This window comes from Onychostoma macrolepis, chromosome 15 (genome assembly GCF_012432095.1).
Source record: "Onychostoma macrolepis isolate SWU-2019 chromosome 15, ASM1243209v1, whole genome shotgun sequence".
NCBI lineage: Eukaryota > Metazoa > Chordata > Actinopteri > Cypriniformes > Cyprinidae > Onychostoma > Onychostoma macrolepis.
In genome coordinates this window covers 13,755,831-13,776,163 of record NC_081169.1, presented here as the reverse complement: position 1 = coordinate 13,776,163, position 20,333 = coordinate 13,755,831, and the positions used below count along the sequence as shown (strand labels likewise).

The window sequence follows — 20,333 nt, the reverse complement described above, 5'->3', positions numbered from 1 at the left end:
AATAAATAACATTTTAAAATAGAAAACAGTTATTTTAAACTGAAACAATATTTCACAATATTCTTATTTGTACAGCATTTTTGATTAAATAAATGCAGCTTTGGTGAGCATAAGCAACTTTTCAAAAACATGCAGTGTAAAATCACAGCAATAACTGAGCATACAAAAAAATAAAATAATTCTTTCCAAAAAAAAAAAAGTACACTTTATTTGAACTAAGAGTACAAAACAATGTATGTACAATACTTGCATGGCCACATTCAACCTCTTTGGTCTTGACAGTGGATTAAATGCAGGTAATATGCACTGAATTGTGGAAACGCAGCAACCACTATGCATTAAACTGAAAGCTTGAATTTAAAATCTGCAAGTAAATACCATCAATTGTACTGTACCATTCAACAGCGACAGAGGTATATTTTCAGGAAAACTTACTAAAACTAGCTCACGTAATGTCAAAACACTGGCATTTAGCTAAACCTCAACAATATAAATAGAACATAAAAACAATAAAAAGTGTACCATATTTACATGTAATGCTTAAACCAGATCACATACAATTTTGCGACAAAACAATGAAACATCAAAGAACACACAGAAACGGGCGATAATCTGAGAAAATAGTGTCAGTATACATTGAGAGCTGATTTTAAATGGTAAACAATCCAAGCAAAGGGCATGGTTTTCATTAAACAAGCATCGGTCCCCTCATTATCTTACTTTCAGAAATTACAAATCATGTCAGTTGTCCTGTTTAGACATTTTAACTTCAAATTGCAGGTCTTAGTTTTTATTAAAATGCATATAAGGTCTAAATATTGGTCTTCTAAATCCCAACACGTATAATATTGGGATGTAATTTTGCTTACTGACTTGTTAAGACCTGAAAACTAGCCAAGTGCTCAGTATAAGCGTGAATATCATGCTTCATATCATGCCACAGATTAGGTACTACATGTTAATCTAAAGGAAAGGTCTCATACAGATACTAAAGGCCTCAGTGTTTCTAATGTGAAACTGCAAACACAAATTTGCATCAACTAAACAGCTGGGACATAAAAATAAAACCAAACACAGTAGAGCTTCAAACATGAAATCCAACATTATGAATGAACACTTTACAGACAAAGGTTTCTGAACAGGCTTGATATTCAAATGCAAAAGATTCACATACTTTACAACATACATAATTAAATCCCCAGCATAGGGGAGGCACAGACACATTACAGACGATGGTGGAGATGTAACTGACACAGCTACTCGGGTCCTCCATTACAGCTTCTGATCATTTTTTCACAGATTTCACCAATGTTTCACTCCTCTTGTGGAAAAAGGGATTGCATTCAAATTAATCCTAAGGAGAGACAACATACATAAATGCAAAAATAATTCAATCAATCACCTGAATGTCTATAAAAATGTACAGACACATATATATTACTACTACTACCACCAAGAAAAATAGTAATATTCACATTAATAAAGCTAGTTTCAGAAATCTTGACTCACCCTGAATGGCTCCTTTGACATTACACATCAGCTTTTTGGCTTTGATTCTCCTCCAGCTTCTTACTCTCTTCTGCAGATCCATCTTCCTTTTCTCCAGTTTTCCAGGATCCTTGCCTACATCCAGATTAAGTGTTACATAATATTCCACTTTGAACAAATCTGAATTATATAAGCATAGTGCAAATGTGACGAATGGTAATGTCTTCACTGGATATGTCAGTACCTGAATTTCTTCATATACAGCCAGAAGGCCAGTCCTATCACGAGAACCGCCAGCATCAGACCAACAACTATGCCAACAGCCAGTTTCATCTGGTCACTGTACTCATCTTTCTGATCTGCGTAAGAAACACAGAGAGAAAATGTTCAGAATAGGACATAGACAACTGGTGACAAGGGGAAGATGGACAAATGGATGAGAACTTAAACCATTCAATAACTAAACAAAAGCAAACAAGACCCTGAAGGCCTATTACAATATTTGTCAGGATGCTGGGCATCTCAGCACCTTTGTTTTAGTGTTTTCTAGTGTACACACAGAAAGCATTCATTAAATTTCTGACTTAAGGCACTGAGTTTTGGCATATGCTCTCTTCCTGTGTAATGCAAAGCTGCGTAAAGACCAGACCTGATTGTAGATAACTCAGAGTCTTACCTTGTTTGTCCATTGTCACGTCCTCAACAACTGTAATCAGATATAAAATCATATTAAGTTCCATTTGCTTTGAATTCTCATGGAATGAAAAGCCCATTGCATACAGAAATGGAGGAATCATATATATGGATGTATATATAAAAATGTGTACATATATTCTAATAAAACTGATTCATAAACATTTGCATGTTAATTCTTTCTTTTTCTCAAATAACCTAATATGAAACAGCAATGCATATAAATACAGGAATCCAAAGGCTTACAGTTGTGGTTGGTTTTATAATTAAACACATTTGTTCCGGGTTAGCCAAAAGATTTCATGTAAAGTGAAAGCATGTGTTAGTCAGAGAACAGACCAGCATCCCGACAAACAGAACAGAAGAAGAGAAGGAAAGGTGAGCTCAAATAAAGATACAAGTGTTTTTATGTGGTGATGTTATATTATCCACGCTTAGAAGTTAATGTCAACCAAATCACTTAGACAAAACCTATACTTATTACCTACTTAAAAAAAGTTACATTTTACATTTTAAGGCCAACACATAAAAGCTACTGTATTATAGTTATTATACTAACAATTTAGATTTCATTTAACAGTTTACATGAACTAACAATGAACAATAAAGCACTTATTAATCTTAACTTTAACATTTCTAAAATTAAAAAGTATCTGTTTTTATTATTATTTTACATTATTTAATGAATCTGAGCTAACATTACATAATCATAAAGACCAGTAAATACTGTTACAAATAAATGAGTCCTTGGTTTATTTTAGTTAATGCATTAACTAACAGGACCTTATTGTAAAGTGTTACCATTTTTATTTTTGATGCAAAGCAAAAGTTTAAAACAAATAAACATGATTTTTGAGGGATAGACTTGAATTTGATAAACAACAGATTTAGTCTTTTCAGATGCCAAGCACATTTGCAATTACAAATATTTTGTTCCTTAACAGTTTTGTCTGAATGATTTTAACTTCTAAACAAAAACAAAAAAATCTTGTGATGCATGAGGGTTCCAAAGTCAGATAAGAGAGAGGAAAAAAAAAAAAAAAGTTACACTTACGTGTGGACACATTAATGCTCTTAATGTCAGAGCCCAAGACATTAGAGACCGTGCAGGACACCGTGAGATTGCCCTTTGGAACGATAGTGAGGCTGTATGTGACTTTGCCATGCTCATAAGCACTCTCAACCTGCAATTACAGCATGTAACATCCATTAAATGACATCAGACTTGAACATTACCACTGTATTCATGGCTATTATAATGTAGCAAAACAACCATATACTGAGTACAAGCTTTTTTTTGTAAAGGATCATGAGCACCACTAGAGAGCGCTATTGCTCTGTGCACAAATAGATTCTCTTTTACAGAGGCAAGTGCTTAGACAAAGAGACACAGGCAATGAGGTAATGCACTTCTGACAGCTCAATTTGTACCAATACAAAACCACATGATACAGGATGCAAGTAAAAAGCCTCATCATTATTAAATGGCTTCCTCTGTACACACCCACTCAGGAACACCAGTCATCTTATGTGTTTGAATAGTGACCTCATCCTAGTGCTTAATGATATGGGTACTATAACTGCTTTGTTTAACAACCTACATGCATGTTGTCACTGTGAGAACATCTTTTATCAGCTCAAATGTGCTGCTGGCTTGTTCGACATGAAGAGTTTTACCCTTTCAGGTTGTTTTACTATTGAAACTGGCAATAAACCCTGGAAAGTGAATTGAAAAAGAGCCCCGATGCTCAGAAAAGCTTAATGGAAGGCTCAGTTTCAGGTTTTAGTTAAATAAAAATAAAAACTTAGAAATCCAAAGAAAGTCCTTTGGTAATACATTTGGTTAATATATAAAAATACTTAATTTTAAGAAGTAAATCATGTTAGTTCTCTTTTGTCCCAGCATTACAATTCACAAGAGAACATAAATAATTCCACTCCATTTAAAAAAAAAAGAAAAAAGAAAAAAAAAGCCATTTTGCCTTGTCCCCTGGTGATATTCACTGAAAAACACGAACACCTGGCAAACATGAAACATGAAAACAGGCAGTTTATTAAGAAATATTCCAGGTGTTTCTGTATTTTTTTCCAAACAAAACACTTTCTTGGGAATATCATTTTCATTGGTAAGAACTTTCACTTTATATCCATTTAGTCTTAAAGTCCCTTTAACGAACACAAGCCAGCTCCCTAGTGATATCATCATCATCCTCGTCCTCCTTCAGAAAGTCATTAGGTATTAGCAGCATTGGCATGGATTTGATTAATTCTGTAATGTGTATTTTGTGGTGTATTAGGTGATCCGTCTCATTCTAAAACATGGTAAAAAAAATAATCATTTGAAAACCAACCAAAATAAACACTAGTACTCAAAAGTGTGTGGTCAGTACTTTTTTTTGGGGAAAAATTCAGCAAGGATGCATTGCTTTGATCAAATGTGGCAATGACAAAAATGTATCAGTTTCTACAAAAATATGAAGCAGCACAACTGTTTTCAACACTGATGATAAGAAAAGTTTCTTGAGCACTAAATCACCATACTAAAGTGATTTCTGATAGATGACACTGGTGTAATGACTGCTTAAAATTCAGCTTTGCATCCCAGGAATAAATAACTGTTTTCTGTTTTGGAATTTTTAAAAATGTAATTTTAAATTGTAAAAATGTATTTCACAATATTACTGTTTTCACTGTATTTTTAAATCAAATAAATGCAGCCTTGAGCATATAAAACATTAAAAAAAGGCACTGGAAAATCTTCATAGGAATGACAGGTGCGAGATCGTTCAGACTTACATTTGAGCCATTGACATTCCACTGTACTGTGGGTTTTGGAAAGCCTTCAGCCGCACATTTCAGGACCTTGGTCATGCCCTCACCACGCTCCTTGATCAGGTTCTTAATGATTGGAGAATCTGCAAAAACACTTATGCAATTAGCTATCAAAAACAAAACCTTTTCCTAAAGCATTTCTCTAATTTACAATGGTCTGGTCCTTTGGACTTGTGCTCAACCGTAAAAACAGTTCAACTTCAATAAATCACATACGAAGAACACTGCAAACTCACCTTCAACTACTAATTCAAATGTTTGTGTTTTTTTGAGGCTAGCCATGGAAACAACACACTCATAGACGCCAGAGTCCGAGTACGTCAACTTGTCAAACTTGGGCAGGCTATTCAGCTTGGCATTGCCCTAAAAGAGAGTTTCAGCATTTTAATAACTAGAAATTTACTTGAATGGGATGAAGCATTCATTTTCTACCTTCTTCCAAGAAGTTTGTGTTGCTCCTGAAGCTTTAACATCTACAGTCATCTCAAGGCTCTCACCAAGTTTCTTAACAATTTTACCAGTGCTGCTAAGAACCACATCAAGATCTTTGAGGAAAGAAAAAGAGATGTTAGTCAATCCAGAAGAGGTCAGACATCAGACTGCATCTGAAGTATTTCCTTACATTCAACTGTGATGGGTACAGAAGCCGCGATATCCTCATTGTCCACTAGTGAGCATTTGTATTCTGCAGTGTTCTCCCGGGTGACGCTGGTCAAGGTGTATGTGCTGGAGTCCACAGTCTTTTTCTCTCCCTACAGATAAAAAAAAAAATAGGTGGTTTAAGTAGAAAAGCAGCCTTCAATTTTCTGACTTATGCTAAAGGAACGGAGAGCAAAGTGAGTTGCACAGCAGACTTACGTTGATGTAGAAGTTGTAGCTAGAGGGTGGAGGGTTTCCATCTGCTGTGCATTTGAGGGTCACATTGTCTCCTTCCTTAAAAGGACCCTGGGACACCACTTGGAGACTAACCTTCTCGGTAGGGTCTGTGGAGAGAGGGTGAGTGTAAAACAAGGAGGGCAGCACAGAGAAGCCCTGCCAGAGCCTATGCAGATAAGGGCACTTCAGAAAAGCTCCTTATGAGCCAGAAGAGGCCCTTCAGCTCAAGAGTTGAGGCTTTGAGTGCGCTCTCGTGGTGAGAAATGCTTTTGAGAGTTAGCAGTGGGGCTAGTACCTTCACTATAACACAACAAGACAAAACCCTATTCAACATCTAAACGCCCTGCTCCAGCAAGAGCAAATTACATATCTTATTTGGACGAAATTCAACGAGCCATTTGATTCTGATAAGGCCTCTCTCTCATGGCTACTTCAGATGGAAAGAGAGTTATTCTGAATAATCCTGTGAATTATGCTCAACATTAGACCATTAACCACTTCAGTTTTGAATGCATTTGCTCTCAATGACATTGTTTGGAAATCAATTACGGATGGAAGTAGAAGCGTTAAGATTAAAAACTTGCTAAAATGTACAAAATAGGAATAATATTATCCAAAGACTTTGTATAGGCAGTATAAGAAACACTTACAGTTCACAGTGAAGACAAGAGGTGAGGAATCCATGTTAGCAGACTTGATGTGTTGAACCTGACAGCTGAACTTGGCATCAATGTCTCCCTTCACTGCTGTATACTCCAGAGTAGAAGTTGTCGTGGACAGCCCTGTCTCTTTATCAACAGCCACATTTGTGGTGATTTTAATGGCTGTGATCAACAAAAAAAAAAAAGAAAAACCATTACAAAATACAGTACCAAAGAATAAAGAGCTCTTTGAATATGACTTTTTTCCTCATTGGAACACAGATGGAGAACATCTGAACCACTTTTATGATATTAATAAGGAGCCTTTTCATCTTTTTGGAAATTTTAAAGCTTCATTACCATTTATTGTAATTTCATGGAAAAGAACATTGAAAACAGTCTTCAAATGTTCTCTTTTTTGTGCCATACAGGTTTGAAATTAAATGAGGGCGAGTAAGTCATCTATTTGGGTGAATAGCTAATTTCCACCATATTTCACTCTACCTGTCCCATCAGCCACAAGAGGAGCTTTATTCTTGAACCATGTGATGTTGGCAGCTGGATTGGCACCTTCAGAATGACACTGCGCCAACTGATGAGAAAAAAAAAAAAATTTAAAACAATAAATAGTTATGAAAATAGATGATTAATGCAAAAATTAAGAGGAATTCCAAAGCACTGCATTTCATCATATATAGTTCAGACTGTAAGAAGTTAATTTATTATAATTGAGTTTTTAATGCTGTATTCACTACAAATAATATTTCATACCGTTTTCCTATTTGTGTGTATGTGATATATAAACCATAAATAAACTGTTTTGTAATATGTGGACTTAATTACACAACCTACCGTTGTTAGTTTGCCGATTGCCATCACAGTCGTTAGGTTTGTAATCTGAGGTTGTGATGGAACCTCTGAAAACAGAGGAAAATTTGTTGAACAAAGTAGTTCATAAATGCATCCAATATAATTATTCTGTCAAGTCACCTTTATTTATATAGCGCTTTTAACAATACAGATTGTGTCAAAGTAGCTTTACAGTATTAAATAGGAAAAAGTAAGAGTTTAAGTACAGTTATTAGAATTGTCTTTATAAATATTAAAACATTCTAGATTTTTGGTCAGTGCTACTGTGTATGATACTCACTGTAAATGGCCAGTTGAACAGAATATTCTAGAATGTCTTCTTTCTGCACCACCATGCAGGTGAAGGTTCTCTGATCGGCCATGGCCACTTGTGTGATGACGAGGCTGAAATCTTTTTTAATACTGACTCTGTTCTTGTAGTTCACATCGTTGGAAACAGTGGCATTCTGATCCCGATTTTTCACCAGTATGTTTCCATCTTTGTCCTGGTGAGCAAAAAAAGAATGTTTAACAGAGAATGGTACAAGTACACCATTCATATGCTGACATAAACACTGTGGCTCTTTAGTGCTTTTAAATTTAGCTAAGAATTGGAGCAGTTTGTCTGAACAATAGCAGTGGGTGAAGTGGCAGTAGTATTGAGGAAACCTGTTCGGAAATAGTTGCAATTTTTTAAGGATCTGGAAAAATAACACCGCAACTTTGAAATGACAGAAAATGAGTGAACCTCAAACTTACATATTTCCATTTAACAAATGTGACTTCTGCTTCCCCGACACGTCCATTGTTGCATGGGATTTCAATGGTGTCTCCATACTTGCCGGTGACAGTTTCCAAACCACTCACTAAAACGCACAATAAAAGACATGACTGTAAATACAGTGCATTTGTGAAAACATCCTGTAAAGGTAATGCGAGATACATGGTAAGCAGTAGTGTTGTCAAAAGACCCGATAATTCGGTACCAAAAAAAAAAAATGAAAGTGTCACGGTAACATTACCAGGTTTTTTTTTTAAGTACCGGTGGTACAGAGTACCCGGCAGATGCGCTCTCTTCATAAAAACACTGAGACGCGGCGACATCAAAAGGAGGAAATGCATCAAACTAACAACAATTTACACCAAGACCGACACCCAGATCAAATTAAAGAGTTCAAGCAGGCAAGTTTCAATTTAAAATGTAATATTTAGATCTTCTGTTATGAATATTATTCCATATTTTAATTTGAATGTCGGATTGAAATTAACTCTGTTATAACGACAATGTTTATCATTAGCATAAGCACGCTAACGCTAATATAATGAGCATTAGAAAGCAGTTTCTCTAACTATTTAATGCTCCTATAACTTTTATTAGGGTAAAAAAACAACAACAAAAAAAAACAACAGGAGGACATGTTGGTAGTTACTATTTTTACACACCAGAGGCTTTTAAATGAATAGTGAATCTAAAATGTGTGTGTTAGAGAATGTACAAATGGTTAACAGTGTTTATCTCATATCAGTCCATCAGAAAAGCAGTTCTGGGCTTTTTTTTTTTAGCTAGTTAGTTGTTTGGCTGGATAACTAGCAGGTTTTAAAATTAAATATAGTTTGGATTAAATGAAACTACAGTCAAATTTTATCTCCTGTATAGACCTTATAATAAGATACCATTCATTGACATGACTTCATGTTATTATTATCTAACATTTTACAGTGAGTGAATATATTTTTACAACATTAATTAATGTTTGTGAATGTTATTTAATACAAACACTTAAAGTCACGTTTGTTCATTGTGCATTATATAATTAACAGATTGAACTTTTGATTTTATGTATTAGTAAATTTTGAAATTAAACCCCAAGAAGAATAATTGCTATAACTATTGTTTATTGATAGGTCATGTTATCTAACAAATGTAATCTTATTGTGAAGTGTTTTTAATACTACAGTTTTCATCTATTTGATATACACTTGTCTTAAAATGTGTAATCTTTTCTAAATTTATTATAAAAGCTGAGGTTTGTTATTTACTGAAAAGTTATATTTTAACTGGAGTCAATGATCTAATGTTGCATTTGGTCAGACTCAGCCCATTGCTTTACATAAGTATAATATTTTACCTTTTACAGCTGCAGGCTGAGGAAGCACATGAAGCATACCAGCATACCATAAAAAAAGACAACAGTTTACAGCTGTTTTTCAGCGGCAGCAGAAATATGACAAAAACCTTTGGGTGAAACTTGTTTACTTTTTTTTTTTTTTTTTTACATACTTTTATTACTTGTGGAAAAACTTGAAACTATTTTAAATAAGCATTAAACTTAATTTTTGTGATTTTTGTACAGTTTATTTTTGTTTAACTTTATAAATAAAAATTGTGTGTTTTTTAATTAGCAAAACCGTGGATTTTCACTGGTATTGGTACCGTGACAACACTAGTAAGCAGACAAAGCCTGAAGTAAACATCAGTACACTCGCATTCTCATCATATTGTTATAGGTTTGATTTTTGCATTTTTTGATTGAAACTTAAGAGGGTGTTTGGAGTAGCTTTTTATTCTGGCCCTCAATATTTTACTATTATTTGAATCATCAATTTTGCCTGGCTGATTTGCAGGCTCATTTGATATTCAAATTCCAAAGCGCTCATGTTTGTTGAAAGACAAGGGTCTGTACTTCACTGACAAACAGTCACTAAATAGTAGACGAAATGTAGTATGTGTGATACAATTTAATGATACAGACAGGTAATAAAGCTTGAACACTTTCATACACTATTAATCTAAAATTTTTAATAGGTGCTTTTAGGGAGAAAAAAAAGGTACCGTTTTCTGTGCCATTCTCATTTTTGATGCCAAAGCTACGAAATTAAACCGCAATTGATGGACAAATGATTTTCATGATTTCAATCAGGATTCATTGGTTTTTTATTACACATGAATTTGACATGACCTTCACCTGAAACTAAATATTCAAATTGGAAAAAGGCTCTGAATCCAATTTCTAGACAAACACCAAAGCCAGTTAAACTGGTTGTGTCACAACAGTTGGGACGAATAACTGTCAACTGATAGTGGTACAAGATAAGATTGAGACACAAAAACCACACTTTCAACAAAATTCCACCCAAAAGTATAAAATTATTATTTTTTTTTAAATTTAATTCTTGACTGAACCAACTTATTTCGGATTTAAAAAAAAAAAAAAAAAAAAAAAAACTGAAATCTGTGGCGGTTGTGACATGTTTAATGGGGGATTAACATACCATAAGCAGCAAAAGAATTAGTTGGCACTGCTACCAATGATTATTATAGAGCTATTCTAGCATTCTGTATGAGAAAATTCTCCAAAAAGTGATAATTTTACTACCGTAATAAACTTTTGGTAGGCTACTATGAGATGGATAGCCTAAATGTTATATAATTCAGATGGGCTACCTGTTATTTTTATGGTGTATCAAAAAGTTTTCAATGTCATTGTTGGTACATTTTACCAGTATTTACCATACTTTCAAAAAAAATAAATTTAATAGGAAAAATATAATACAGAGAGAGACAAAAAAAAAAAAAAAAAAAAAAAAAAGGACTTGGTTTTCAAAAAGCCTTTTTCCAAAAGGTACAAAAGTTGGGTCGTCTTATAATCAGGGTCATCTTATATTCGGGTCAATACGGTATTAATATACTATTATAGTATTTAATCATATTTTGAAGTAGCTGTTATATTTTCAGATTTCATTTCTAAGTTTTAGTAATTTTACGAGCGTGTCAATTTTTATTAGATTCTTTAATATTACTATTTATCTTTCATTTTATTTCAGTTTTAGTTTAGGGATTTCACTACTTATCAGATTTTACATCAGCTTTATTTCAAATTAACAAAAAATATTTGTAATCATCACTGACAAGTACAAAAATTTTATTTCTCTTTTTTAGTTTGTTCGTAAACCCCAAATTAATCTGTAGCAACTTGTGTTTCTTCATAGGTAATCTTCCATCTCGTGTCCAGAAAAACAAAACGCATGCTAAAAAAAAAAAACAAACAAAAAAACAGTTCTCCATGTACCGGTTCATTAAGGGTCAGATGAGCCCACTGGGAGAGAACAGAATGTACTCATAGCCAAAGCTCACTGCAGCCTGTGACCACACAGGTATTAGCTTTATTGTTGTGCTAAGATACATTTCTGTCTCATTGCTCAGTGAAGCGTGGTCCTGCTAATAGCCCTTTACCTGTACGGACCAGTCATAAAACTGGACTCAGTTCCTGGCCATGTTTACAAAAAGGAAAACATACAAGAGCAAAGAATGCTAATAACTGATATACTACTAATCCTCTTCAGATCACTTGGACTGTTATTTTGGAAGTTAAGTTAACATGCCAACAACACGAATCATTATTACAAGTATTCTTGGGAAAACTTGTAAAAAACATTCTGTGCTTGCGGTCATGATGAATCATAACATGAAACATAGGGGCTAGGATTAAATGGACTAAATGACTTTTTAGTCCATTTTTAAAAAAAACAAACGACATGGATGAATCAGTCACAATAACATTAATAACCTTCATTTAGAAGACAGATCTGATTGAAAAAGTTTTTGTATAATTTAAGTATTTTTGCACTAAAATTTTGCTGCTGTATGTGGTAACACTTGTACCACTCCCCCACAACATAAGTTTAAACTCAAAAACAAAACACCCATTTTTTTGTTTGTTTATTTGGCGAGCAGCCATTTTTTGAGTGAAAATGTACCGCAAGTTGCCATGAACACCAAAAAATAAACCCCTTCAGAATATAACTAGAGCCTGATGAGCTACCCCATATGATTTCTGTCTAGCAGCTGCCTGTTTTTCACATGATTTATAACATCTTGCTGGTGACACTGGAGCATTAGTAGTATCAAAGAAGCAAACGGACGCCGGCTGACATACTAAAAGAAAAGGATCGAGTGTCAGAGAGCCCTCAGAGCTTCCAAACCAGCACCAGGTGAAGTAAACAAATGACACTGCCCTCCCAACCCCCTCATGCCTCTACTCTTTTTGTTTCATGAACAGGTGCTGCTGCAGAAGCTTCTTCATGCACCTGTTGTTAAACCTCTCTACTTTAAACACTCTTGATGGAAAATCATGTCCTACAGCCTGCAGCCAGATCATTTGCTAAAAGCATATGGACTACAGGGCTTTCAAGTGTTTTCACACTCTGAGTGCAATGCTCTCAAGTGAAACGGTGCTGACGGTCTTTTGTTGGGCTGAGACCACCACATTGACAACTGATAAATTAAAATCTAATTTAAACCTGTAAAAGTTTTAGGATTTTGATAATGTTAAAATAAAAATAAATGTAAATCTGAAATTGAGATTGTTCTGCTGAAAATATAATTTTTAGGGAAGAATCTATAATTAAAAAAAAAAAAAAAAAAAAAAAATCGGCCTATAGCTAAATGTGAAAAATTTTTAATATGAGGAAGAAAATCATTAAATTGCAACAAATTTAATAGTGGCTTCAGACTTATGAACCTTACATTATATCTGATGGTTTACCTTATAATTTATAAAGAAATATTCAAATTTCAACAACTTTTTTTTAGCAGACAAACTGAATGCCACAGAAGGCTCAAAGGAGTAAATAGGTTCAAAATGGCTCTCACAAACTGAGAGGATGTTCGCAAACCATTAACCTGAGCATGAGTCAGGTAAGTGACTGTCCGATAAGGACAGTCCACCAGCATGGTGAATATCCCGGAAACAGAGACATCCTAGGAATTGATTTGGAGCCTGCCTTATTACACCAAATGTCCTCCTTTACTCACTCCAACATGCAAGGGCCATTAGGCTTCCTTGAAAATGCCATAAATTATGTCTACGATGGGCCTGAAATTGCTCTCAAAACAAAACTCATCAAGCAGGTTGGACTCATAAGTGATAAGTGCACTCAGAAATCACATCCATTAAGTTCTAAATTATGTATTTGATTGCAGGGGCCCCCGGGGACCTTAAAGAATGTCTGTGTGTGACAGCAGATCATAGCAGATTCAATACTGGCCCAGAGGATTCACCCACAGCCCCCTATTCGTGAGCAGCTATTAAACTAAATAGAGAACTATTAACAAAATACAGTCAAGCAGCTTCTGTGGAGGTCCATTAACCCCAAAAGCAATTTACTAGCTGAAGGTTATGACAGACTGTTCATTCTGCTGCTGCTGCAGAATAGAAGTCTATAAGTGTCCATAATAATAAAGAAAAGGAAAAATCTTTCAATAGCTCTCAAAAAAAAAAAAAACTCATGTGGTGTAACCACTAAGATGTCATGTGGTTTAACCACCAAGTAAAAATACCAACATTTTCCTTAGACCTTGAATACATGTAAAGACACAATCAAATCATTTGTAAAAGTAAAGTAAAAGCATTATTTAAAATATAAAATTATTAGTTCATAAAAATCATTAAGTTGCACCACATGACATTTTACAATCAGAATTAACACTGGCTTCTCATAAAAAGGTCAAATTATCTGATAATTCATGTTTAGTTTTTTCTGCATATTTCTTTCAAATATTAATAATCAGTAAGCAGTTAAACTGCTTTAATTTTACTACTAATTACTACAAATTATGGCATTAAAACTTCATGCCCCCAAAAATGTTTAAATGAATTTTAAATTGAGATATTATAACATGCTCATCATAAAAGAGGTGTCAATGTATATGTGAACTGCATTCATGTAGTTTTTGAACAAATTATTAGATGGCACAAATAAGAAAGTGTCACATCATTGACTTGATTGCATAACGCATGTTATGAGTTACAACCTGCTAACAATTAAGAAATTTAGGTCAACTGTTGCAGCAAGTCGTTAAATTCATCCAGGTTATCAGTTAACCGAGGCATAAACGTAGTTAGATATGCATGATACACTGTGTAAAATTAACAGACACTTTACAATGTAAAACTAATGAGCATGTTGTGGCAGTCAAAGAGTCTTGACTTTAGATCTTCCCAATTCATGTTCAAGCAATTAGACTCAGAAGCTTCGTGTGGCCTTTGATTAACAACATTCCTAACATCAAAGTAGTTCTGTTGAACATATATTCTCAAAGCATTTTACCAGACAGCGAGGTGTCTCATATTTTTGCATAGACAGAGACGGTGCCTTTATCTCTTCCAAAACTAGTCTCCTTGCTCCCAGATGCCTCGGGGCTCCAGGCATTTGCATTCCACAGGATCCTGCAGGGCCCCTTGCGTTCATAACATCAGTGTTTGCTTGCAGCCACTGAGATACCAATCAAATTTGGTGCCAAAACACAGAGGTCAGCGAGCTTGTATTGGGAGTTAAATAAGCTCTTTCTCCGGGCTGGGCTCTGAAAGGGCTGCCTCCCACGTTGTTAGAGGGCCCATAACAATTCAGCCCCGTATACAGACCACCTTTGGCTGTGTAAACAAAAGCAGAGCAAATATTGATTTCAGAAAGCATGGCTGGTGGGTGTGTACCATGCAGTGGTTAACTCCCCTCTGCAGGAAGCGAAACAAAAAATAGACAGCGGAACTTAGGGAGTACGAGCTCAAGGCCTTTTCTATCGGAGTGATTAACTCTCATGAATTATGTTTGGTTTAAAACTCTCTGACATGATAGTTTGTCACTACTAATGAGCCGGTTGTCTCTTTTTTTTCTCCACTGTGATGCTGCGATACAAAAGAGCAGATCCGTTTCACATTCCTGTGTAGTTCAGGGACTGGCCAGGTCTGTAAAAAAGGTCACGAGGGCCCTTAACTGTCTCCTGCTTCATGATCCCTACAGCCTAGGGGCCTACATCTGCAGAAAACTACCTAGAAAAGAGCTTAAATTAAATTGATATGCTGCAGACTTTGAAGAAACTTCATAAAAGTGACATTTTAAACCATTACTTGAAATGGAAGAAAGGTATTTGTTGATGAACTTCCAGAGCAGATTTTTTTCCTCTTGTATATTAGAGAGGATATGATCCTATTAGCTGCTGGCAAGGAAAAGACTTCATTATCGTAAACGTATAACTTTAACTGACCCGCATACCCAGGAAGTGGAAGCCACAATAACCTAATTAAACTCGGATGCTCCTCAAAGTTAAAGCATGCTGATGTTAACAACACTGGAGATCTTTGCCATTTTGGACAGCCACCAGGTATGGCTCTCATGTTGACAGAGAGCACAGACATCTGGGACAGGTGCGGTTGTGGTTCGCTATGACTTGCGCAGGCTTGCCAGCTCAAAGCAGACAACATCAAAGTTCCCACAAAAGAAAGAAAACTAAAGATAAGTTTATTCTCCTTTTCTAAAGCCAACTTCAAAGTTACGATGTCAAAGGATTATGGGAAAGAGACAGAAGTGCAGAGAAAAGGAAACATTTCCAAAGAAACAATCAAAGCGCCAACCTTTTTTTTTACTATCAGCATGTGTTATCCCATGTCACATTATAGTGGGGGTCATTAAACAACTGACTTTTGAACTGGAAGATGTTTGTTTTTAAATTCAGCGCAAATTGCATCCCGTTTACTTTTGAAATCTGATTGATTTTATCAGATTCTGCTCAGATTAGGATTAATCAGATTCTGTTCTGTCGGATTCATGATTTTTCAGATTCTGCTCTGATTTAGGATTAATTTGATTCTGCTGCACATGATCTGATCAATATATTCAGCCGCTCATCCATCTGTGACTTCACCAGATATATGAAGTCATTTCAGAGGGTGAAGCAAGTTAGTTATACAAGATTATAAAATGCAAACAGACTTTTTCTTTGGAACAACGTGCACCAAATCACTCACAATAAGACCAGGAATGTGTAGATAAGAAAGTAAATATGTTGACTTTAAAGGGGTTTGGGCGGGAAACTAAAACATGGTTTTAAATCTTAATGGCTTCTTGGCATCAACTGATGCTCACGCTGATATGCAGTAGAAACGTACTCCTGCTTGTGACAATTTACTGTTTTTTTATCTGATAAATAGACTTATAATGCTGAAATGACAAAACGTCCACTTAATAACAAATGGGTACAAATCTAGTGAAATGCAATCTCACAGATCACAAGGGCCATAAATTAAGGCCAGGCGATCATTGCAAACAGAAACAAATGAATACCTCAATGCACACAATCTCTATTTTCGCTGCACCAACATGCTACAGAAATACCCTACTGTGTTTCTACAAGACCTCTGTCATAACTTGTTTTGAAGTCTTTGTATAATAAAGGATGTCAAATTCTGGTGACAGAATCTAAAGAGACAGCTATAGACTAAAATAAACAACTCAATGCACAGGACGTCTGCATGTGTGGTATGAACTTCGAGGTAATTCTTGTTGCTGAAGACCTACCTTCAAAAGTATCCAGCTAAGGGAGACAAAATGAGACCCACACTGTGATGAACCACAAGGTCACGTATATGATATCATGGTTTAATAAAAAGTACTTTGACCTGCATTCTTCTGCTGCTCAACATAGCACCCACGTCTGCTTGTTTGAAGCAGCTCTGAAAACCTGTGTTTGTTCTCCTCTGGGCGCTTCATAACATTTCTGGAATTTTACAACGGTAGCACAACTTGATCTGACTTTTTTCAAAGAATCAAACAAGAGGTTGATCGATTAATCAGCACAGATGCAGTTCCTTTTAACACAAACATCACTGATGAGAAATGCAACCAAAATCAATGTGGAACATGTGGCTAAAACCACTGATGATCAGAGCACTTCTGCATTGTGCAATGGAAAATAAAAACAACATCTCAATACAACTGCAATAATCCTTCAGGTTAAGCCTAAAGGGGGTTCTTTAGAAAGAAATGTGACACATGAGGAAACAAGCAGAAGTGAAGGGGCAGGAGGAGTAAATATGATTTAGAATTCTGCCTCTGGCCTCACCTTACCCGAGATAAAGAAAGAGAAAGGGGGGGGGGAGGCTGCGGCGGCGGCGGTGGCTTTATTGTAATGGCCGGTTTCATTTCCTGAGTCCTGGCGCAAACAGTGCAGGATTAAGAGCTTTCAATTGAACATATACAGTACAGATGCTTCCTCTCAGCTGCTACTATAAAAACAAAGCACTGCAAAAAGTTCTCTAATAAAATTAGTCGAATTCAAAATATTAGAAGTTTTCCAGGTTGAAGAAGACAGCAGACAGAGGCAGGAGTATTTGCAAATCAAATGCAGTCACGTCGTCAACCTCAACGTGGTTGACACACATCTCTTGCGATACATACAATTGAAAACTTCAGTCTCAGTGGTGCTTTTGAAATGCATGATGGGAACTGAAGTATGCGCTGCAGTAATTCATATGGTAACCCAAAGTCTTTTTCAACTGAAGGGCATGTAAAGGAGTTGGGCGAGATAACAGCTTCTCGGTGGGGAGTATACAGTTGAATTTCATTGCAAATGGAGAAGAGTCCGTGGGAGATGTCGCAATCGTACATGCATTAGTTAAAGAAAACCTGCTGAACAATATAGTCAGCAGGGGTCCAGAGGAGGTCTTGGAGAAGCCGAATAACAAGAGCAAAACAACCTGACTTTTTGTCCCGAAACGCAGGGTGGATCCAAGCAAGTGCACTGGAGGTTACAGAGAGCCATGGGGGACTTCATGCATCTCAATGGATGCATTTCTGCAAGTCAAGAGTGCCACTGCTAAGCACACACACGCCTATCCTGTTGTAAAACAATGTGTCTCCCTTCTTTAGACCAGACAATTGCTCTCTTGTCCTGCCTGATGACAGATAAACTGGTTCCTATGAAGGCCACTGTGAAAAAAAAGAGGTGCTTCTGTGGTAAAGAAGAGAAGAGTACAAGCTAGAGGACGACAATAGCATTTCTATTTCCACAGTAGTACTTTCACTGAGGGAAGCACATTAATAAATGTCTGAGTCATATGAATCGAAAGCGGCTCCTCTAATCTAAGCAAACAGTCTTTTGTTGAGCTATATTTACTTTCTTTTATAATGGGACTATAAAATGGATTTGGATGGTACAACAGGGCAGACAGGTAACTAAGTGGATGACTCCCCTTTGAATAAAAGATTGTCTCATATCTAAAACATGAATAAAATTTACTCGGTGAGCAACACCATTAGCCAATCATGATTACAAGCCAGATTTGTGAATTAGAGTAAAACTTTGAGTCTCATCAAACGTATTCCTATGAAAGAGGGAACAAGCAGTGGCACATTTCACAATGATGACAATATGCAAATTACTTCTCCAATACAAAAGCCAAAAAAAAAGTGAGGTCGCATGGCGAGGGTTTCAATAAATCTAAACTCAGACCAGCATTTACAGCAAAATTTGTAATCAAAACAATGGTCATCAACTGAAATGCAGACTTCTCAGGGGGAAAGGGGTGATTTTTTGCAGCAAACTGAAAGAAACCCACCAGCTAAACTAGTAATACGGGTGTGACATTGCAGATGGTGTGTTTTGGGGGAGGGGTGAGGAGAGAGAACAAAAAACAGATGCCGCACTAAACTACTAGTTGTAAACTCAGTTTGGCTCTGAAGCCAATCTAGAAGACAAACATTTACAGGCGTAAATGAAACAACATGACCTACTAAGGAAGTTACATATCACAGGATAACCATATGTCAATTTTGACTCATTAGAATCATAGTAAACTAGCTGCATTGAACAGTAATAAAAAGTTTAAATATATTCAAATATATAATTTTTAATTTTATTTAGTAAAATCAAACTTGTCCACTACTGGTTTAAAGAAATATACTCTTTGTTTCTCACAGCTAAGGACAAAACAAGACGGTCACAAATCACAACACGTTTAATTTTGACTTCCAAGACCACAATCTTTCAGCACATCACACACTATCATTATGATTTTGGCCTTCCAGCCCAAAAGGTGAATAAGTCTCTTTAAAGTTGCATTGACAGACGGGCTGGTGCCTTACAATAACCTATGTTTACCAGCCGGGCTTTTGTGTCCTTTATTTCATTACCTGAATATGCTACTGATGCACTTAAAACACTATGAAAACCAGCGCCCCATTTCAATCACCTCACAGAGACACACATAAAATATAGACCCAGAAGCACGAAGATACAGGCTCAAATTGATTATTAACGACTTTTAACAACCAAAGCATCAAGGTTGAACATGTACAGCATAATATCATTTTTTTTTTTTCACTAGCGAAACAGGTGCAAGTAAAAGGTAGTAAAAGGAGGAGGGGGCGGGGACAAAGAGAGCGTTTCTGGAAATAAATGTTAACTTTTATACGGATAAAACTGTCGTTAATTGATATTTTGCTTCTGATAAAGATAGCATATCATAACTGCATCAAATTAAAGGCTTTGAAAAGAATTCCGCGCGCGTTTTCTCATTAAAAGACTTGATATGTAATTTCTTAACATGTTTGAACATTCTCAAATCTTAAAAGTAGCACTGCTCAGTTCTTTCATTGCATTGTAAATGTCAGAAGAGACATTCTAAAATAACAAACGTTCTAAAAATCTAAAAATTAATTTTCTGTTACCTTGATTCATCAGTGATACGGTGAGCAGACACGTTAAAAGGGCGATTCGGTTCATCTTTCGGCAGTCTGGGTCTCTCAATCTCGAGAAATAATATCCTTCCGTTATCGCGTCCTTGCTGGATAATGTTCTGGAAAGTGCAACACGCAGCATGCGTCAGTAAATTCAAACTTTGAGGTTGTTCCCCACGTGTTACATCTGTTGAAGCCCTGGAGGGCGGTTATAGGTCTGTCCTCAAGCCCCTCCCCTGCACTGTGAGTCTAAACTAATTTAACCTACTAGAAAACATTTGATAACACATCCTTTATCTTATCTGTAATCTTCTGCGGTTCTAATTTACTGTATACAGTATCGTTTTCGTAATGTTTGATTTGTTTGTCCTGGAAGACAACATGGCTTTGAAATTCACCTTGGAAAACTAAATGCTTAGGACTTTGTCAGAAAGTCTTACA

The 20,333-nt window shown here is 35.9% G+C and overlaps 1 protein-coding gene across 1 annotated transcript; it reads right to left on the bottom strand.

The window, feature by feature from the left end:
* Positions 1 to 187: 187 nt before the first annotated feature.
* alcamb (activated leukocyte cell adhesion molecule b) lies at positions 188 to 20,110 on the bottom strand. The gene is made up of 16 exons (XM_058799656.1): positions 19,884 to 20,110; positions 8,139 to 8,245; positions 7,681 to 7,885; positions 7,383 to 7,447; positions 7,035 to 7,122; positions 6,540 to 6,713; positions 5,872 to 5,996; positions 5,636 to 5,765; positions 5,446 to 5,558; positions 5,250 to 5,376; positions 4,978 to 5,096; positions 3,236 to 3,365; positions 2,165 to 2,194; positions 1,733 to 1,847; positions 1,510 to 1,623; positions 188 to 1,354 (listed from the first exon to the last, which is right to left on the bottom strand). The coding sequence occupies exons 1-15, from the start codon at positions 20,032 to 20,034 to the stop codon at positions 1,530 to 1,532; spliced, it is 1,773 nt and encodes a 590-aa protein (XP_058655639.1). The 5' UTR covers positions 20,035 to 20,110; the 3' UTR covers positions 188 to 1,354; positions 1,510 to 1,529.
* Between the last annotated feature and the right edge of the window lie 223 nt (positions 20,111 to 20,333).

Coding starts and splice junctions, on each gene's coding strand:
- alcamb (XM_058799656.1), bottom strand. CDS start 20,034: ATGCTGCGTGTTGCACTTTCCAGAACATTATCCAGCAAGGACGCGATA. Junction 7,123..7,382: donor CAATCGGCAAACTAACAACG/GTAGGTTGTGTA, acceptor TTTTCTCATCAG/TTGGCGCAGTGTCATTCTGA. Junction 5,766..5,871: donor GCTACAACTTCTACATCAAC/GTAAGTCTGCTG, acceptor TTTTATCTGTAG/GGAGAGAAAAAGACTGTGGA.